Here is a 22,887-nt window from a genome sequence, read left to right as displayed (position 1 = left end):
TTAAGGAATAAAAAGATCTTTCCTAAGCTTCAGCTAACTCCTGCTTTCTGGCTTACAGACCATTTCAGAGTCTCCTCATACTTCCAATCACTTTGTCAGTCCCTGTGTACAAACAGCTTTGTTGCTGTTGGTAACAGATTTTAAACACAGAGAGTGTTACTAAATTAGACTCAAAAGAAGAATCCAGGTACACAGTGGTAAAAGTGTAAATGTCAGTACAAACAAAAACAACCAATCCTGATGAAAATAGAGTGTTCCGAAGGTCAAGATGATGTTGCTGCATCTGACAAGCCCTGCTTTGAATTGTTTATGCCAGATGGGCTTAAGCTTATCAGGATCACCTTTCTTCACATTCAAAGCAAACAAAGATTTAATTGCCAGTGTATGGTATTTTCCAGGAAAAAAAGTATTTTACTTATTTACAAGGAGATAATAAGATCCAGGGGAAATGAGTGTTTGGAACAGGTACCTGTAAACTTTTATTTTGTAAGGAATAGTGACCAATTATTGCTTTAAGTCAAATATCACACTGAGTGCATTAACATGCACTGGATGAAAATCATCAGTGTCCCAAAACCCCTTGCCTGGACCTATTCCCAAGGAACCCTTGGCTGCCTCTGAGAAAGAAGTTGGTTCACCTGAGTATTGTAATATCCATCAAGAATTATTCTTGTTTGATTGTTGGGGTTTGTTGTTGATTTTTTGCCCTTTTTTGTTTGTTTGGCTGGTTTTGTTGTTTGGTTGGGTTTGTTTGGTTTTGTTTTCTAGAAAGCTCTCCATACCCATCCTAAAGCAAATCATCAACAAACAAACCAACCAAAAATCCACCCCCTTTCCTGAGCCACCATCAGGTCCTGGGCATCCTGTTTCTGTTCACTTTTCTCACCTGCACTATGTCCTGCTTCACTGGCATTTATTTTACTGCTAGTTAAAATACGGATCTATAATCAGTCTTCTTGTTTCAAAACCAGAATATTCTGGAGAGATTTTTAGCTGTAATTACATTTTTTATTTTCACACGCCTCTTACACGTTCCAGTCTCCCTAAAAGTTAAACTTCCCTTCCCTAATTAATTAGCTCTCTACCAGTCAGAAAGTGAAACAATGGCAAGTTCCTGTAGTGGATGTTTTTGGCTGGTTCATTATGGCTTCTCAAGATTAGCTGTTTTCATCCTCCAGCCCTGAGGACATCCATAATATAATCTGCAAAGAGCCAGAATTACTTGGAAAGTGACCGAAATTCAGGAGCAGAAGCTGAGCAAGCCCAGCCTATCCTTGCACTTATCAGTATCTGCCCACTGGTGGTGGTTCCCTGTAGGCAGCACCAACTTTTACCATGCAAAGGAGAAGAACACACAGTAAAATACATCAGCTTCACCTTTATATCCTCCATTTCAAATTCTTACGGGCACTTCAGGGCTTACCCATTAACTTTGAACACACAGTTGTATCATCACTATTCATCTCACCACTCCAGCTCCCCCTGAAGCTTAACCATTCATTATCCACTTTACTGCACCACCCAGTAACTCCAGTCACACCCCCACTTCCATTATGGGAAGTGCTGTCAAACACGACAAAATAGTCGTTTGTGGTCCACAGAATAACTATTTTTTAAAGTGATATTTACTTTAACATACCAGTAAAACTGCTAAGAATTAAGACTCCCTTTTCTTAGGAAGAAAAGAACTCTACCCTCTTTTTCACACTCGAGCTTAAGCTCACCTTACCCATTAATTCCAGACAGTTTAAATGGGTATTGTGCTGTTACTTGACATATTTTACCTCAAGCCTTTTTAAAAGCAACTTATTAGAGAGCAAACCATCCTTGAACTAAACGGGAATAATGTGTTCAATAAACTGCCAAGTACCTTATAAGAGGTTTAAAGATATTCCACAGGATTTTTATGAAGTTGGTTGGATGTACAACATAGAGGGCTTTAAGGTTTTTCTTATACCTGGGAAAAGAAAATGAAATTGTTAGAAGAATGTTGAATACTACAGATGGTAGAACTGAATAGCTACAACTGAATGGAAGGTATTATTACAGGAACATTACACAGCATTCTTTTCAAATACATTCAAAAGCCCTAATTCAGAAGAAATGGAATGTAAAATGAAAAAAAAAAAAAAAAAAACACAACCCACACATGATTTTGAAAAATGGTCAGCTTTGACAATAGGCCAAGTTAACACTACTGTGTTCCTAAGCAGTGTCTGCTGTCTCATAGATTTAATATCAGGGGGACAGAAAGGAAATTAGGCAATTTGAAAAAAAATACTGATAAAAGCATGAAGAGTCTGTTTAAAAAATCCATGACTTAAAAATCACTTTCTTTCATATCCCTTCGCTTTCCATTTATGTGAGTTTCATGTGGGAGAAAAATTCTAAATTTTCAGATGTAGAATTTACACCTAAATTTTTAATTTTACCACTAATTTTGGCCTATTTTGCTAGCAATTACTAAAGGTGAAGCCAAGTGCTACTTGTTTGATATTGCATGGTCCCCTTTGCATGAAACAAACCCTTCCTTCATTCTGGCTTTGCTTGATTCTACAGTGTCATTTCATGATACATAAACAGTGGATTCTAGGAGGCCAAAATGGAAACCAGGCTGTGTGTTATTGCAGAACAAAATTGAGAAATGCATAGTGAAATATATAAATTGCTGCCTATTACTCTGCCAGGTTTGCTTTGTGCTCCTCCCGAGAGTCAACACTCGTTGTTAGAAAACAACCATCAGGGAAAACTGTGATGGTTTTCGAAGGTAACTCCTAAGGAAAATCAGGTTATGGTAAGAGGGGGAAAAGGGACCAAATTAGAAATTACAGGTTTTCCTTTTGGATTTTAACTGGGTCCTGTGAGTGAAAAAAAGCACTGTATTCACAAAGCCACTGCCACACACAAGCAAACAACTACCCCTGTGCACTGGCACCTCTGTGGACAAGGACCCAAAATCCACAATGAAAACTGACAAGCAAAACACCTGAGTTGCTTTACTAAAGTTCCCCTTTGAAGTTTGTTCCATACCTTTGGGTGAGGGGCATAATCTGCTCACTGTGTGGAAGTTTATGTTCTTCATAGTTTCCTAGATTACAATTAAATGTCCAAAAGACTTTACGGAGCCTCTGCTGCAAACCTTCAAAGATCTATTCTTTTGAAACTATTCGTGTTGAGCATTTGCCTTCAATTCAAGCTAATTATGTTGTCCTTTGTGCTCTCCTCTGCCCACCCTTCCCTTTGAACCCAGCAGTCTGAAAGGAGCTATTTTTGTGTTTGTTTTCCGACAGCACTGACATCATCACAAGAATCTGCAATGGCAAAATGAGCTCAGTCAGCTGTGGGTGGGTCAGGACAGATCCACTTCCCTCATGGAAGTTAGTTACAGACATTACACAATCCTAAGAGTAAACCAAATATTCTGGAGCCATACTTCCTGTCAAATTCCTTGTAGGCTGTTTGCAACCATTTCAGAGATGGTTTATTCAGACTCTTCAGGCCATAGTGAAAGTAGACAACCGTATAATCATTCTCTACATACTGGTCCAGGGTATACTTTAAGTACCTGAGGAGAAAGATAACAGTGTAGTTTTAAGACAGTTTACGGGAGGAGATCTTTGAAGTGGTAACAGTGCTGGTTTTGCACTCTGACTGCAAATTCATATTTGCTTCGAGGTATTTGACAAGTTCATCTTGCTCTAGTGGCAATACGGCCAATAATTCCACATCATTGCAACGCCTGAAATTGTAAAGAATGTATTTATTTACAAAAACAGTGGTGCTCATGAATCACTTAAGGATGAAGACAATATGGGACTGCGTTTGCCAAGAAATTTTTGAAGAGATGCATTTTAACTAATGGCAACTTTTATTTTGCTTTTCTCTGGTTTTTGTAAAATCCTTCGAGACAAAGCAAACAATGCCATTTTGCCTTTTCCAAACAAGAAAGAACACATCTTGGGTTTTTCTCTTAATTTAAAACTTTTTAAATCCTTGAAAAATCCATTACCCCAAACTGCTGCCAATTACAACCTGTTACTGTAAACTGCTTTTCTTGGCTGTATTTGACTTTCCCTTGTTTGCATTGTGGTGCCTGCAATTCATAGATCATTTCCCTTGAAACTAATTTAAAGAACTACACTACTTATCCCCTCTTGAAATAATACTGCATGTTTTATAAGCAGATTTCTGTGTGTTCATTCTTTTATGGTACAATTTTAGATGCTTTTCTCTTCCCTTTCTCCTACAATTAAGAGCACAGGATGGCCTATTACACAGCTCAGTGATTCAAATCAAGCCATGATGGAGCAGTGCAATCTGGCCTCGTGTCTTGCTGTGTCAGATTTCAACTTTCTCATGTTATTTTCAATGCTCACTTCTTATTCTGCAACAGAGCCCTTAATTGTAGGTAAGCAATTTTTATTCAATAAAGCAGACAGTTCCATGTGCCATTTATTAGGCTGGGGCTGTCTGCAGGACCACTTTGACTGTCCACCATGGCATGGAAAAGCCCATAACTTCACTTCTGACCCTCCCAAAGCCTCATTTATCTGCTTATTCCCTCAGTATATTGTAAATCTTAGATTGCCAGTATCCTGGGACAGGGATTGCCACTGCAATTAATATAATGCTGTTTTGATCCCTGACTTAAGCATTAAAATGGTATTTTAATGGAAGAAGTAGTAGTGACAGTCATTCAAGACTTTTTTTTTTTTTTTTTTTAAAGAATTTGAAATTAAAATATAGCTAAAGAGATATTGTTACATACAGAGTGCCTGGTGTTTTACTTTGCAGCATGTAAATTCCTTGTCACATTGCATCCAGACAGCCTGTACTTTCAAAAATAACTGAGAGTGTTTCGTGGGCATATAATAACCAGTATTTTTCTACAGTCAATTACCTGTTCCAAGGCTATAACAGAATTGCAGGGGCATTACAAAGGCTTTACCAAATCAGTTCTTTAAGTGATTTCGTCACAAAATACCTACCAATCGGGGCCTACTCTGCAGCTTTTCCTCAGAATTCAACACCTGAGCCTAACTACCTAAAAGCAGATCCCTTGATAGCTGTATTGCTGCCTCCATGTTCAGACGCCTGCCTTCAGTTCTTTTAGCACTGACTTTTCCAAAGGAACTTGATGTGGGCTCAGGTACAGGAAAACATGTAAGTCTTCAGGTCCAGAAGACTCCAAGGGCTGGAAACCTGAGTTTCACCAAGGCTTCTCCTCACAGAGCTGAGGAAGGGTTCCCAGATTTGGTAGAAACATGGCTTGTCCCACTCCTTTCTTTGGCATTTCCTCCTTATGACTGCTCCTCTGTGTGAGGAGGTGACTGGTGGGGCTCTCCCTCCTCCCTGGCCATAACACTCCTTGTGTGCTCTCAAAACCATTTCTTAAGTAACCTGTGTTATAATCCCTCTCCCCTTCTGAGAAGCTGAGGCAAAAGCATTCCTGTCCTTTCCAATGGTGGTAGGTAGTGACATTTGAAACACAGGCTGTACAAGAACTCCAAACAAGTTTAAAATGCTTGGGATAGGACTCTAATGACAGAACAGATCTTGTAGTGACAAACTACAAGGCAGAAACAGCAAGTTTATAAGGAAGAATGTTGTAAAGTTACCTATTCCCAACCTCTTTTAACACAAAAGACTCAAAGTGAGATACATATAAAAGTGTTAAACATAGTATACTGAATGAAATGGAGACATTTTTATAAAATAGAAAACCCACTGAATGCAAATAACTAAACAATGATCTTCCTGAGTGATTTAGGAGATAAAAGGCAAACACAACTCTTCGTGAAAACGTACGTACACAGCACTAAAATACCAGAATTTCACTTTCATTGGTCCTCATTATGAATAATTTTTTTAAAATATGATAAGAATTTTTTAATAAAATCAAGACACCAAGTAATTTGAGTACACAGCGAATGGCTTCTTCCAGTCAAGGCAACTGGCAGCGTCATCATCATCTCATTCACTTAGCATTAACACTAGTAGGTCTTACATCCTTTTTTAAATTTCACTCCTTGCCTCCTGCTTCTCCTCCTTGAAAGCTCATTGCCCTGGAAACAAGCTGATAGATTTTTTTCATATCAAGTGTAAAGGAGTCCATGCAGGAGATTAAAAGAAACTTACTCCAGGAGCCTGGTGTGGTTGAGCTGATGGGAGGGGGGCATGCGGCAGCAACTGAAGGTGATCACCTTCCTTCCAGAGCTGTCATCACCTGGGGGACAAAACAGTTGATAAAGACAACTCATTTTCAGAGTTCTGAAGGAATGGTGTGGCTCTTGTGGTATTTGGGGCTACCTCTATCTCCTGTTATTACTCAAAACACGCTGTAAGACTTCCCTGCCAAGTCCCACCTGACCTACAGAAATCACGAGGCAAGTGACGAAGCAAAGCTGGGGGAAGTTCATATTTAGAGGTGGTTGGTCGTGCTCAGCTCTGGACAGGGAACACTAAAGTCCTCCTGCAGCATTCAGCTGTGGAAGAAAACAGCCCTGCTTTCCCTAGTAGTCTTGGAAATTCCCCATTTTCAAAATCTGTGCTTTATATCTGAAATTTATTAGAATACTGCTCTGCCTACAAGCACTTTGGGCTCTGTCTTGCTTCTCTGTCAGATGTTTTTAACCAACTTAAGCTTTCTCAGATCCTCTCTTTCAGAAGCACTGCTACATTCAGATCACATTTAACACATCAAACAAGGCATTAAAAGTATGATTTTCCATATATCTACAGGAAAGATACCATTCCTTCTAAAGCAATACAGAAACACCCCATAAGATGGTCAGACTGAATTAATATTTGACACATTCTTAGTCTAACTTCAATGTTCAAAGTAAATTGTACCTAATACTTGTTTCTATTACCACTAAAACATCAAAGTTTGCCTTTGATATCAGTAGGAATACAATAAAGAATTAGGGGTTTTTTTAGACAATACTTGTAATTCTGTTGTTCCCCTCTTACCCTGAATTAAGTAGCTCTAGTATAGTAGTGTAGTTTTGACTCCTAAAACATTCCTTTCTCTGCTGGCTCATTCTTTCTTCCTGTTCTTGTTTGGCTGGCTACTTATTTTTGTTGTCTTTCTCAAAGGGTTTTTTTTATATCACAAGGCTTGATGTCCCTTCCCACATTAAAAATAAATTCTCGCCCCTGGGTTAAATAAAGTGCTTGAGCACCACTAAAGGAAGAACATGCACACCACCACAGTGATATGTACCCAGGTATATCAGCATATTGTTCTTAAACAGATCATAATTTATTTCCTGAAGTTATTTAAGTGTCTTGTTTTATATTCTCAGAGTGCTTATAAAGGCATTATAATGTGACAGGCATTAATATGAATGATGTACTAAAATTAAATTAAAACATTAATAAAAGATTGCTTTCTAAATCATGGCTTGTTTGGGGGAAAAAAAAAGTGCTATGTTACAATGCACTCCACAATATTTTATCTGCTAGAGGTAACAGGTTTTATGAGCAAAATAAACCATAGAAAGGTTTCCAGATAAATTACTAAATGAGTCACTGATTGTTACTGTTGGTCACATTCGTCAGCTTGAATTAAAACCCGGAAAAAAATAACCAGCTCTATAAAAGAGTGCAAACTGATAATGTAGGACTTGAAGAGACATAATTCCAGTTTCAATAATGAGGAAACTGAGGCGGAGGAACTTTCTCAGAATTAGCAGCTGTAGTGCCACACAGGCAAAAAGAACAAACCAGAAAAGGTGAGAGCCTCAACTCCATGAAAAACTAAATAAAGCAGTGCCAGCTTTCCATCAGTGGTGGAAGATAAGAAAGGAAAGAGGCTGTTTTTTCTCTTCACAGGCGTCACTCATATTCTGGAGAACACCAAATTTGAACATGAGCTGTGCAGTGCTGATCAAAACAGAAGCAGCTCCCCTTTCCCTCCATCAGGGGGGCTGTGACTGAGCACCTTGGGAAATGCCCATCACATCTAACAGGGCATTTGCTTCCCAGTCCAACACAGTTTGCATCCTGTCGAGGACGGAATTTTTATCCAAACACATGAAAGTGTGGCTTGAAAAGTAATGTGGGGAGGGGCAGGTCCCCTGCAGATGCAAAGGAGAGTGTAACTGGAAGTAAACTGATTGCATATCTACACAGGGTGTATTTTTATACCACAAAATGCTCTTGGGGATGTGGTGTGACTCCTAGGGATGGTCCTGTGCAAGGCTGAGGGCTGGAGTTTCAGTAAGAAAGCATGCCCATATATTTTGATATAATTAGCTCTGTTTTGTCTTTTTTAAAGACAGTACAACCTACAGTCTGATGTTCAAAGCAAGAAATGTCGTAAATAACGATTTATTTCCTTTCTCATTCTGAGAGGAAAATAGCTGGAGAAAGGAGCAAGAGAAAAACTGGTGCAGAACTTGGAAAATCCAAGTTCAATTCCTGCCTGAAGGATTTGAAAACATGCTTTTATCACTCAGACAAGTTCCCTCTTCACTAGAGCAGGAAATACTTTCCATTGATATTAGCATTTACTCCTGCTCCTGAAGGTATTGCAAGAAGTAGCAAAGCTGTCACCGAGATGGACTGAAAATTATTAGGACTTGTGCCTTAGGCTTATTAGATATTTCACTACAGTTTCTCCTCACATGTTACAAAAACTAAATTACAACTTTACCTTTCTACATTCTACACTAATCAGTTCCTAATGCACTGGTTCAGAATCAAAAAGGGGCATGAAATCAATTGGATCTTGAAGATAAATGTGCACGGTCTCTGCAAAGACCCAGGCTGGATACCTGAAACCTTTAAATGTAACTAGAAAAGCAGCAAAAGGCTAAGAAGGGAAATAAAGATTTAAAACAGTAATGACTTGGATTCCATTAAAAAGTCTTAGTTAACACATAAAAGGATGTCACTGGCAGTTGATGAAAACACAAAGCATTAGAAACAGAGTCCTATGAAATAAGAATATATTCAAATTCAGGGACTGCAAAAAGTTGTCAGCAATTATATTATAGAAGCAAACCAGAGCAAATTAGGGAGCTTGATGCTTCAGGAATGAATAAGAAAAATAATCTTGAGCTTGTTTTCAGGCAACAAATTGGAACTTCTCCCTCAAAATAGAAATAAAAGGAACCAGCACAGCAGCACTATTTACACATGCTTAGAGTCATCAGCTGCACATCGGTATTTGTGACATAACTCAATCTGTAATTACTAAACAATTAATAAAGCTTGCATCTTTTCAAAATGTCCTCTATTCTGTTTTAATTAATTGTATTTTCACACAGTGTGAATGCAGCTCAAAAAATATAGTCAAAACTATAGTCCAAACTATTGCTATGCAAAGCAGGTATAAGTGATTTTAACTTATGAGAAGCAAGAAAGAATTTTAGGGATTTTTTTTTTTTTAAATTGACTATTGGAAACTAGGTGACTGAAGGGGATGGATAAATTACTGCAAATATTTTCACCTTAAGTGTTCTTTTTCTTCAGTAACTTCAAACAATACATCTCATTGTCTTTCAATCACGAAATAAAAATGAAGGAGCAGCTTTAAGACAGCCACTTCAAGCACTGAAATCATATTTGTCTCATTCAAAGAGAAGAAAAGTATTACAAACCAGGTACAAATAATTTAAAAACTGCTTCAAAAGGGACTGGCCTCTTACAGGATGGGAAGAGCTCATCCTTTTTTGACTTGAATTTAAATCCAAAGAGTATTCAGACATGTCTCCTGCCCAGTAAACTCTGTGGATGGGGAGGTCTTTTTTTGTGTGTGTGGAGGGTATTATTTCACCTTCTCTGCATTCTGCATTCATATGCAGAACAATTCAATATTCATCAAATATTTCTGACAAATGGCAGGTAAGACCACTCTTTTCTGGGCTCAAACAACGGCTAAGGGACATTTTTTTTGCCCTACAAAAGGCTTCAGTATTAAGGACAAAACCATCAGAGGCAATCCAACATTGCAAGCAAGATTTTCTCCCATGTATTTAAACCAGGAATATATCCAATGTTTGGACTTTATTCCAAGCAAACACTGATACAGAGAAAATTCCAAGAAGAAACCATGGAAGCTACAGGTAGGTAAAAAACCACTATGGCTTTCACTCCACTATTGCTGAAGCAATTCCCATTCTCTGACACAGGAATAAGGCATATTCCAAAGATGGAGCCAGGCAGGACTGCCCAGCAAAGAACAAGTTGGTTATTATTCCATCCCCACCACATGTTCTCTGTTTCACCAGCCATAAAAGAAGGGATTTCTAAAAAGAGCTGCGCTGGTAGATTTCTAATTCCAAACTCCTTCCCCTTTTAAACTCCTTCCCCACCATTTAAACTTCCAAATCAAATGGCATAGTCCTTCTGAGACTATGAAAATTAGGGGGGTTTTGTCTTGAGAGTAAGTAAAACTTTCATATCTCAGTATTTCCCCCAGTGCTTGAGTGAGAAACATCCTCATGAGTTAGCAGGCAGCAGCTTTTAAATCACAAGATTGTGAATTGTGATTCCCCTGCTTACGGATTTGAGCCTCATGCTGGGGGCTTAGTTTTGAAGAAGGTAAAAGGTAATTCTTGTGTGTAACAACCTTCAGTGGGTAAGATTGTCCTCCCACTCCAAGTCAGAAGTCAAATTCCCACAGATTTCACTGTCCCAGTCAATCATCCCTCACCAGAGGACTGGTTTTGCTAAAGTTGATGTTCACCTGGGGCATCATGGCTTGACCTCAGGAAGGTATCTGTGTATAACCTGAGTTCATAATTTTCCTGAAAAATCATAATCTAAGCTTTAGTACCTAAAGTGTGAGTACAAAAAAAGTGTGCAAAATGCAACACAATCTTAGACTTCATTAGGATGGATGTTAAAGACCACTGATTGTTCCTTATTGAGTTCATTTCTTTAGTTCAGGACTGTGTTTATTAACACTATTTTAACAACACATTGATGCCAAAAATAAGCCAAAAGGAAAAAAAAAATAGGCAACACATACTTTAAATAGGTGCTTTTATATCATAAATACAGCTGCATGCCTCATATTTTGCCAGAATATTTTAAAAATAAATAACCATAAGCATGAAAGGATCCAATACTGAAATAAGCTACGGATCCATAACTTCTCTTCAAGTCACAGCAGAAAGTCAGGTGATAAATGGAGTTAACATTCATGTCAACTGTTTCCTTTCTGCCTTTTGTTAGTTTTTGTACACTAAGCCATATCTCTTTGGTTGGGCAGACAAGAAAAATGATTATGTGTGGCTACACAACACTTCAGGTGATTCAGAAAACAAAACAGCTTATCACAAATGAAGAACAGATCTCTTCCAGTCACAGTGAGACCTTAGATCATAATATATTGCTACAGTTATATTTTAAAGCAAGATTAAGCTCAAATAGTTTGGCTCATAATTCATCTGCAGAAAAGCACTGAGTTCACATTCAGCTGCTTTTCAGGAGGAAGGATGGAAGCACCCACGTGATTCCTGTGTATCACCTGGAGTACAGTGAGAAAACTGTGATAGATTGTGCACCGAGGTAAAGCCACAGGATTTTTCCAAACATACCTGCCAGCTGGATGATGCCATGTCTTGCAACATCATAATAGGGGTGATTGATGTTTAGCTCAGGATCCTCAGGTGGTGGAGGCGCAAATGTTTCTTCCTGCCCCGACTGTGTGTCGTCAGCTTCATCTTTCTGCAGTTCTATAGGAGCAACAGAGACAAGCTTTTGCCTCCAATACATTATTGAAGGGTGGAATTTTAGCTCAGTTTGACAAAAACACAGGCCTTTATTGCCATTTGTTGCAGTTACAAATCAGTCTGTGACCCCGCTAATCATGGCTATTGGTGTTGTCTCATCATTTTTTTCCACTCCCTTAAGCTACAACTTCCTGCCTTTTATTCAAGGTTGCCCAGACAGAGAAGTTAAAGTTTCAGTCCACTACCACATGCACTGATAGCTACTCCACATTAACACCCCGTGTGAATCCTCTCCAAGAGCAAACTCATTACTTGCATAAAGGGAGCAAATTGTAAATAACTGTCTCACCTCCCCCAAAATTCAGTTTCCTTGAAATTCTTTAAACCTTCTGAACCAGGAATATGAAAAGCAGCCTAAACTCCAGATAGAGGCCAAGCAAAGGTGTACATTTCTGCTCAAAATCCCAGTAAAATGGTCATCCTTCCCCCAGTTTCAGTAGATTCTGAACTAGATCCTAGAATTAAAATGTACTCTGTACTGAAATGAGCAACACAGTGTTAATCAATCTTGTTCCAAGACTTTTGGTTTTGTTTTCCTTTTTTATTCCTCCCCCAAGTTTTTTCCAAATTGCTGTAAGGTTCAAAAAAAAAAGCTGGTATTAAGTCAATATCCAAATGTTCATCCTCTGGGATAATTACCATCACTCCTATGCTTCTCAAACAAGTGTTTGCTCCAACCTGATGGGAACAACACTAAATGGACACACTAATACACAAGTGTCTTGGGGGCTTAGGAGAAAAGACACATGTAAAGAGAAAAACTGATGTTCTGATGAGGTGCACCAGCCCCTGTGCATCATCCATCTCTTTTTATCACACAGGTTTTAATATGGTAGAATTAACAGATTTATCCATCAATTTAGAGATGCAGCTGGACATGGTGCTGGGCCTTTTTTTGCAGATTGTGCTGTTGATAAAAAAGGCTGGTCCACGAGACCCTTTAGGTCCCCTTCCAACCTGGTATTCCATGATCCCAAACATTATTATTGCCACCTTAAAAAGTACTTCTAGACCATTTTTGTCTCCTCATCATCTGCATATTTCATGTGGCTTGACCACCATGCGAGGCCCAGCAGGGCAGAGAAAACGAATTAAATATTGATTTCAACCAGATTTATGGGCCAGTAGCTAATAAGTGTTAGAGAAAAACTTGCACTAAATATTTTGGAATGGTTTCCACTCACAGTTTCTCAGTGTCTTTCTATCCTGCAAACAGCCACATGAAAGCTTTATTGTCTCATTTTCATTTTTAACGTGATTTGTACCAAAAAAAGGCATTTCACAAGGATGAAAAATGCCACTCATGGCTGAGCTTCTCAAAAACACAGAGGAGTCAGGAACATGTGTACTACTTTAACATTTCCTTATGTCTGAATTCATAAGAGCCTTCTCAAAAAACAAATCAGCAGTTGTATAGGAAAAAAAACTCACTTGCCTTTAGAAATACAACATTAGAGTTCTCTTCATACACATTAAAAAAGTTTAAATTCTTATTGTCTCCAAAATGTGTATTTTTCTGTCTTTAAAATTTTTATCATACATAAAAAGCTACACTAACCTTACCTGGAAAACTATTCTTTTACTTAAAGGAATGTTTTTGTCCCAAGAGCTGGGAAGAATAATAATATGAACATAATGCAGCAGATAAATATTTGCAAGAAAAAAAAATCATTTAAAACTCAGAACAAGGAAAACAGTATTTTGTTTTTTGATTCTTTTTTTCTCCATGTCTGAGCACTGTAACCACCTAAAGGAAGAAAAAGTTTCAAAGGGGAGAGAGAAAAAAGAAACAGCAAATGCCAGTCTGTGGGGATGTGGAGAGGGAGCTGTGAACCATTTACCATAACCCACTAAAACCTTAACAGGTGCTGTTAAAACAAAGTGTATATTCAGGTTAAATACAACAGAAATGGCCAATCTGGCTCTGGGATGGGCCAAAGAACTAGAGAAGCAAAATAAATGCACAAACCCATTTATACTGCACTTATTCCCAGAGACTAAAGAAGTCCCAACACTTACATAACTGCTGAACAGCTAGAGAGCCCTAACCTAGAGAGATAGTTCTTCGTATATTTTGTTTTGGGGTTTTTCTGTTTGGTTGGTTGGGTTTTGTTTTGATTTTTTTTTTCGGTTTGGTTTGGTGTTTGTTTTTTTTTTAGTGTGAGAACAAGGGCTCTGCAGCTCAAGAGATTTTTCGTAATAAACACAAACAAAATTCATTACTACAAAGTGAGGGAGACCTCAGCTCTGTTTTTTCTCCTGCAAGTGACAGAGGAGTTTCCTGTCCTGCTCCACGAGCTGCAGCAGAGGATCACCTGCTATTGTTCTTTAACCCAGCCTGGGAGACAACGTGAAGGGTCTGATCCACAGCTTGCCTTGAGGAGCACAGTCATTTTCCATGGATTTGGAATCAATCTCCAGGAGTGAAAAGGCCATCCACCTGCTCCTGAAAGTCACGAACTGGTGAAATCTGAGGTGAGGGACAGAGAAAGGCAGGCTGAGGTGGAGGTGGGGGAGATCTGGAAGCTCTGGGCTCCTCCAGCCTGGCATCTTCAGAAGCTCCAGGGAAAAAAAGGAAACAGTGATGCTGATCCTTCAGAATGCTGAGGTCCTGCTGCTCGGCTGGATCAGCACCTTTGGCAGTACCATGCAATGCAGCAGTCTCTGGGCTCATTCAACACGGGTCTGCTTGGAGAAACGACTCCCATTTGCGCCACAACGTGTGATGATGGTGATGATCCAACAGCCTGGAATTGCACCACCCATAATTCACAAAAGCTGCACGTGTGAAACTCACCTTCAGCCCTAAGGGCTTTAATAGGGTACAGGTCAGTACAGAGGCTGTAACTCAGCTTGGATTGCTCCCAACAAGTATTAAAAAACGTTGGAGAAGCCTCTCACTTACTGCAGATGCTCCATTAAATCACCTGTAACTCCACACAGATGCCATTTGAAGTGTAAACAAAATATTTACCTATTTCAGCCAACTTCTCATAGTCAATCTCAGACATCTTTCCCCTCAGGAACAAGTCTGTGCAGACCTTGCAGGATGAAATGGTCCTCGGGTCAGCCCTACAAAAATAAACAAAAGGAGCTGCCATGATAATGTGGCATATTTTATCCACTATACAAACATAAAATGAAAACAAATAAACAGCCCAGAAATCCTACTGTTGCAGGGGAAAAGCCTTGTCAGCACTCGCCCACCATTTTCGTGCAACATATAATAGAGGTATTTTAAAACAGCAATCCAAAAAAAGGAAAATTTACGAATTAATAATATGACTTAGGACAAATTGACCTGGATTCATTTCTGGGGAGTTGTTACTCAAAACACTTATATATTACACATTTTTAATGACAAGCATCAGAATTTCGGACTAAGTCGCTTCTGGAAACAACTTAAAACATTATTTTTGTCTTAATGTAGATGATCCACACACTCCATACGCTCTCACCAAGTCACTTATTCTATAGCAATTCTAAGTTTCATTACAGGAAACATTCTATACCTCACATTTCACATGAAAGAGCTTCATGAAAATTTCAAGTGAGCATTAACATATAAAAAAACCTGAAAAGGCAGCAGTTCCTGCATAATCACTGCTTTTTGTGAACTGCTCTGTGGAGTGCTCTGCAAACAGAATATTGAGGAACACACCCGAAGTGAGCATCAGGAGAGAAAAACATGATTTAGAAGGTCTGTTTCCCCAAGCAGCTGCTCCAAAAAACAAAATGAGTGCTTCCTTTAAATTAAAATCCCAGACTCGAGCGTGGAGGTGAGAAAGAAACTGAGCTTTTATAAACCTCCTTTGAATTCAATTTAACCCCCTTGGTTTAAATCGGTTTGGTATCATCTGAACATGTTTTTAAAAAAAAAAAAAAGAAAGGGTTTGATCCTTGAAAAAAGGCAAACACAAGCATGTTCTTCTCCTCTGCCAAGAGGTTGGAGTTTGTATTTCTCCTTCAAATCACTGAAACTGGTATTTTGGACCAAAAGCCTGCTTGCTGTAGATTCTACCACTTAAAGATTTTTAAACATTTAGCAATTATTTTGTAACAATCTTACCTGTTCCTTGTTGAAAACAATTATCTGCATTTACAAGAAACTCAATTTAAAAGCCCATACACACGGAAAAGTCCCATTAAGCTCAAAATGGGAAACAACTCAATTTCTCACTGAGCACCAATATTCTTAAAAGAAAAAAAGAAAGCAATTCTGGGCCAGATGTATTTCAGTTCATGCTAATTATACAACATGGTATTCAGAACCAGTCATTCCACTGTTGTTTAAAAGTTATTATTATTATTATTTCTAAAAATTATTTTTATTTAAAAATACTTAGTGGAATTAACCACAAGAAGCTCTATCGCTATGTTTTTCAATATAGTTTCCACTGACCACCACCTGCCAAACTTTCAGAACAAAGAAAGCCAACGCTCAACATATCTGAGCTTCACAAACTTCATCCCAGCCAAGTATTTTCCAAAGCTCTTGTAAGGAAACGGGGCTCTTCCTTCTAGAGTGCCTATTTACACCAGGCTTTTCCAGCCTATTGAATTTTAGCCATAAATCATAAATCAAGTCATAAGCCATAAAAATTAAGCTGTATTTTTGACACTAAAATGCTTTTCAGGTGATGTGAGCAATGAAACTCTAAAAGAATTGATGGAACAGGGAAAAAAAAAAAAAGCCATTTCCTTGAACCCCTTTTTGAAGGAAAAAAAACCCCACAATCCTTCTGCTATATAGCATGGAACAAAAACCAGTTTCTCCTTCACACTAATTTGCTAATGCTAGAGTTAGAAGAAATGGCTCCATCTAGGGAGGGAAGATTTAAATCCCTCCCAAAACCTGCTGAAAAGCATCTGGCTCTTGGGCAGCAAAGTTACTGTCCAAGTGAGAGCAACTACCACGGCATTAAAACACTTGCAAACGTTTTCCCACACAAAGTTATGGGGAAGGTAGAAATAACTCAGATGGAACCGAGGAATGAGGGGAGCGGGGAAGAAACCATCTGCCTGCTTTCCAGCTCGCTCTTCCCTCGGGGCAGCAATTAGAAAAGTTTCCAGTTCCGAGGCAAATTTCGTGGAGCACCCTGGCAATTGATTTCCCGTTGACCGCAGCGCTCCCTGTTCCTGGGAGATAACATAATCTCCTTAATAGCCTTCCACGCCACCTATCACTGGTTCCGGTGGTGCACCGTCAGATTTGGTGCCTCCCCCACCTCGCCCCTCCAGAAAGGCAGTAACAAAAAAGGCAAGTCCTGAAAAGAGCTGAACTACGGGGCTGTCATTAATAATAGAAATCTGAAGCTGTTTTACAACGTTTTACCACATCCCGTATTCCTCCCCGCGCAAGGTTATTACTTACTGACATCCCTAAAAGAGTGTTACTCTGGTGAAAAGGGTGTTATTTTAGTGAAAATGAAGGCAGTCACACGCAGAACTGCTTGATAATGAACTCGAGAGGCCAAACAAAGGCAGGGGATTCCTCCAACATTTGTCAAGGCTCAGGCGCCTCTGATGCCTATTCTTTTTGTTCACTCAGCTGTCAGATACGTTCTTCTTCAAATGTAAATAGTGTGGTTTCTCTTCATTTTTTCCCCCTGATGTTCTTGCCTTCCACTGATATTCTTTGTTACTCTTAAGCGGCGTGACACGGCTCAGGGTGTAACATCAGCCTGCAATTTCCATTTTGATAGGATGAGAATTCCCTGTATCTGCTCAGGGGTATCAGATACAGAACCAGGTAAAGGGGTTCCAGGAGATTATTTTATTATTTACAATGCTGCAGGAAATTTGCTGTGGAATTGATAAACACAGCAATGCATGAGCTGAGTCCATAATGTACTTCTGAAACATATTCAAACCATCCTCCTTTTCTTCCCATAGTGCTCTAAATAGCATTTTTCCACAGTGTGTTTCCTACACAGTGTCTGCCAAGTCCATATCCTTAATAAGCAGTTGATTTAAGGCATTTAAATCAGTTTATTTTCATATTCTTACCTAACCTACCACTCTTTGTTGGCAATACAGTGGTGAAAACCAGCCAGACCATGAATAGCAAACAGACACCAAGACTGATAGTGAGAGTTCTGGTTCTTTGGGTCTCTGCTGACATAATACAACAAACTGAGAAAAAAACACCAAAAAAAAAAAAAAAAAAAAAAAAAAAAAAAAAAAAAAAAAAAAAAAAAAAAAAAAAAAAAAAAAAAAAAAAAAAAAACCAACAAAAAAACACAAAGAATTTGAAAGATGATGTCACACAAGTTGGTAAATTAATATTTACAATTAGAGCATTAATATTTTGAAAAGTTCAGTGCAAGTTTACAAAAGGTTCTACAGCTATGTATGGATGTTCCAATCAAAGCACTGTTATTCTCAGTTGGAACTATATGCATTGATTTCCTCACTGCTTACTACAGAAAAATAGCATGCTAATATTTAAAGCAAAACATTAGAAATATTCCTTACACAGTTCAGCATTTACTGTGTGCATAAATTTTAATATGGTTTGGGCTCTCACATGTTAAGCTGACACCTCTGTTCCTTCAGAAATAAAAACAAAATCAGAAAAAATTCATAATGGTTAAAACTGCCAGTTGTCCATACAAAATATCACTGGGCTGTATTATCACTACTCTGTCCCAGAAATAATGTAAGAACTTACCTGGTTTTAAGGCTAAGATGAAAAATATTATGTTAAAAAAAGAAGAGGAGAAGTAAAAAATTAAATACACATGGCCTTAAAAAGAACCCAAAGGCTTCATCCTTTTTATATAAAATTAGTTTGGGGGATTTTGACCTTCTTTTTGTATAATGATCAGAACCTCTGAAGGTTGCAGACCCTCCAGGAACAAAGGGATTGAAAAGTCCCTTACTGCAGGAAAAGTTTCCTTTAGTCACTGCATTTCTTAGTGCTACTCTGATATTTGTTGGAACAGAATTCTGCCCAGAACTTGCAGGCAGATATTCCTTTATTTGTCCAACTTACTAAACTATTAAGAATTCATCCCACTATATTTTTCTGCTTAATCTGTTAATGATGAAACCTGTCAGAACGAGTAAATGTATTTGTTGCGCTACCTTGGTACTTATAATTATACTGACAAGTACAATTGTAATTCTAAGCAATGATTTTTCTTTGTGATACAGTGTCTGGTGAAGCTTCATGGCCCAGGAACCTGCTGAATTTTCATCACTGAGTTACCAGTGTGAATTCAGTGAGAATACAAAGCAAACTTTATTTTCACCACATGGATGTATAGCAGGGAAGATAGGAGAGTCTAGGAACTTAACAGAAAGAGTAAGGATTCTTATTAAAGATGATAAACAGAATTTTGAAGCATTGGTTTGAACCTTGTTGAGAACAAAAATTTAGTAATGTAGAAGGGAGGGAAGGAGGAGGTGGCTACATATTATATTGCACCTGTTCTGATGACAACTCAGACTTCAGTTTCTGAGGCCATCAACCAGCTAATTTTTAACCAGCACTGTGTTCACTTAAAACAAATATCCGCTGTATATAAAGCAGATGAAACAACTTTTGCTACCCTGTGAATCCACAGCAGGGAGGACGATAAAAGTGTAGCACACTCCTGGAACCAGAAGTTTAGGTTTTTTTGGACAAAATTATTTTTCCTCTCACAGAGAACTTTGAGGGAGAACAATTGAACTCAGTGGGCTGTTTTACACATACACATACGTTTGCATATAAAAAAAGAATCACCTAAAATACGAGAGATGCTGGAATGAGGAAGAGCTCCCAAAGTAGAGTGATGCTGCTTAGTGCAGCACACTCACACCCCTCTGTGGCAAGGGCTGGCCTGCAGTTTGGGATGTCCTTCACAGGCTGTCCTGGCTGTGAACAACCCCAGGGCATGCACAGACCTAATTCTGGCCACTCACCTAACAAAACATTTTCCTACAGTCCAACCTCAAAGTATATTGCAACCTTCTTTGTGGTCACTGTTGCAGGACAGGAGCAGGTAGGTAAACTTTAAGCCTTTAAGTTCTCTTAACCCATCACCAGTTTTCCTCTGCTGGAAAACCATTGAAGCATTTTCATTTCACTGACCACCAGATATGAAAGCATGATCGCTTCCCACTACCCTGCCGTACCTTCTCTGCTGGAATGAGTTAAAAAAAAAAAAAATCTATTTATGGGAAGAGTTAAGCATGTCAGACTGAAATAAAAAGTGTTTCCCTACTGCCCATAAATATCTGCATGTGTCAGCCATTCCAAGTTCTGAAAGCACTAAAGTAGAGGGGCTATTTCTACCCATTACTAGCAAAGGGGTTTTGGAAATACTCCTGTGTTGTCTGAAACAGTGCAGCTATTTTCTTATCACATCCACTCCTTCATCTGGCACAGTGCAAGCACGTGGGGGGAAAAAAAAGGGCTTAATGCAAAACCAATTGACAAAAAGCCATTTATGCTTGTGTGTCATTAGGACAAAATTATCTGAACGTGGATAAGTGGCTGCAAAACAACACACTACAACGTTTTTTGTTTTGATTCAGCATAAATGTTTATTTACTAAATAAATAATGTAATCATGGTAAACATGAATGATCAGTCATCTATGGAACTTGCTCTCTAAATTAATATATTGTAATACACACTAATGTGGCAGAATTATGTTGGGCTGAACTCGTGTTTAACCAGCGCTTCCATCTCCAGGGATTAGGCACGTTCAATTGCAGACAAGTGTATTTTTAAGACTGTGTTTTTTAATTAAATTCCTCTGACAAGTTACTGGACAAAGGGTTTGTGTATTGTGATAAAAAGGGTTCCTTTAATTGCATAATTATGCACTGGGGATTCCTCTGGCTGGAATAAATTAGGGCGTTTAAAATAAATTAATATTCTTCTTATATTTATGTAACACAGGCCAATGTTTCTGGTTCTACTCAAAATGTGGCCCTTGTAAAATGGTTTCTCTCCATCTCCCTTGCAGATTCCCTTCAGGCACTGGAAGGGGCAGTTGGGTCACCCTGAAGCTTCTCTTCTCCAGGCTGAATAATCCCAATTCTATCAGTCTGTAATGGCCCATGTTTGCTGTGCCTGTGCCTGTTAGAGGTGTAATTCTCTTCCCTGGTATGGCCTACAGACAACTAGCTCCAAAAAGACCAAAATCAGCATGAGAGAAGTCTTGTATCATGGTTCACTGACATGTTAACTACTACTTTTAAGTTCCCTGTCCCAGATCAGAAAATCTGAGGTCACATGAAAGAAAGAAGTGACACAGCATAAACAAAGTCTACCAATTCAAATTTGTTCAAACAACTGTGGCAGGTTCACCTTTTTTTATCAGCAAGACAAATGTGGCATCAGGTTATGTCCTGCCCTCTTGAAGCTGACATAGATAGGGATTTATGATTGCTTTGCTGCCTCAGTGTCCTTTGACTAAATTGACAGAAATGGGATTGTGCATCACTGCATGATCTGGATCAAATTTTTATTGCTTGGATGTATAATAATATAATAATGTATCATAAAAATTGGGAAAAATTATCATGGGACCACTGCCTCATTATAAAGGCTTCTACCCTGAAAACTTCACCACCTTATCCAGAGGTGTTTGTCTCTATTTACACACATTACAGAGCAGTTCTCAGGTAAAAGACTGTGGAAAAAAAGATTAGGCAATAGCAGTAGCACAGGAGCTGAAATGATGACTTATTATTAACTGGATTCTGCTATCAGACCTTTTCCATACTTCAACAAAAGTTAACTTCAAAAGAATTCTTGCCAATTCCCTACTGTCATGCAAAATTACTTGTTGTCACTGCATCTTTCTGCATTTAACTGCACCTCCAAACAGGAAAGAATCAGAAGCTCTATCACATAGCAATTAATAAATCCTGTTTCCCAGGCATGGGAACGCAGGAATGATGCACATTTGCCTGTCAGAGGCACTTAGCCACACTGGTATCCAGCTATTTTCCAGCTTTCAAGGATACACATGCTAATTGTTACACAAATCTAAAGATACAGGTGTACAGACACACTTCCTTAAACCTGTGCCAACACCTAACAGGACCATGTGGCTTATTCATCATTCTTTTCTGTCAGTGCATCAAAAAAAGGAAAACACAGACATTTGATATTACTGACATTTTGAAGCAGTCTTTGGTGTTGTTACAGTCCATACTATTGTTACTATTTCAACAGAAGCAACACAAAGGTCTGAATTCAAGCAAGTCATCTTAAGGGTTTTTATTAAATCAAAGAATGCAGCAGGGTTTAAAAATAAAAATAAAAGAAGTAAGTTTTTCAGGCACTCAAGCCCTTCAGGTGACCTGAAAGAAAAGCTTGTGTACCCAGCAACTTATCATATTATGCACCTTCCAACAATATTTGATATATTTAATAAATATTTAATAAGCAATATATAAACATAAGAGTGCGGAGTTTGAGGAAAAAAGCAAAGAGATAAGGACACCATAAGTCATCTGTGGAAAACTGCAAGACCATGTAGCAAAGAGGAACAGACAAATTAGTCATTAATGCAATGATCGGTAATAAATAAGGTCATCAGGTGAGGCTCTTCTAGGTGCCCTAATTCCAAATTTAACCTTTTCAATAATCCCCTGGTTTTCCCTGAACAACATTTACACCCTTTCCAAGGATGTGGACACACAGAAATGCTTTGTCACACAGTTGCTTTTACGAATGTAGTTGGCAAGAAAAACATCATTTCTTTAGAGTGATTAGTGTGTGTGCTGCCTTTGTCTCTGCTGTTGGTCACAATCAATAAATGCCACAGGAAACAGCCAGAATGAGTATTACTAAGCCAGCTTTATATTTATTTTTTTTAGAAGCTGCTTAGATGCCAAACTGTGGAAAGAATTCAAGACCAGGATGAAAAAGCCTTGCAGCCTCTCAGAGTGTCGATTAAATTACACAGCACCCACACACACAAAAAAAATCCCAAACAACAAAAACCAAAGAAAGCAAACAAAACCCCTCCAGTCTTGCACACTGCTTACCAGGTTAATTTCCAGGAACAGTGGCATACTTCAGCAGAAACTTTGAGAATTCTGTCAGTGCAACAAAGCACTTGACAGCATAATTTGCCTCTTTCCAAACATGGCCTTTTCTTCACTTTTACTTACATATTAAGGACACTTT

General features: G+C 38.5%; 1 protein-coding gene across 1 annotated transcript in view; it reads right to left on the bottom strand.

The window, feature by feature from the left end:
• Window positions 1–22,887, bottom strand: part of ARHGAP8 (Rho GTPase activating protein 8) — a 59,834-nt gene that overhangs the window by 28,657 nt on the left and 8,290 nt on the right. The window contains exons 2-6 of the mRNA XM_027897727.1: window positions 14,722–14,819; window positions 11,553–11,690; window positions 6,139–6,226; window positions 3,434–3,565; window positions 1,871–1,957 (exon numbers count right to left, since the gene is read on the bottom strand). Of these exons, the coding sequence (XP_027753528.1) occupies window positions 1,871–1,957; window positions 3,434–3,565; window positions 6,139–6,226; window positions 11,553–11,690; window positions 14,722–14,758 (482 nt within the window). The 5' untranslated portion in view covers window positions 14,759–14,819. The remainder of the gene's footprint in view (window positions 1–1,870; window positions 1,958–3,433; window positions 3,566–6,138; window positions 6,227–11,552; window positions 11,691–14,721; window positions 14,820–22,887) is intronic.

The sequence above is a fragment of the Empidonax traillii genome, unplaced genomic scaffold (genome assembly GCF_003031625.1).
Source record: "Empidonax traillii isolate 1590-97213 ecotype Southwest subspecies unplaced genomic scaffold, ASM303162v1 scaffold557:size1000685, whole genome shotgun sequence".
Lineage (NCBI taxonomy): Eukaryota > Metazoa > Chordata > Aves > Passeriformes > Tyrannidae > Empidonax > Empidonax traillii.
Note: the sequence above shows the minus strand (reverse complement) of the source record. Positions and strands in the feature narration are given on the sequence as shown.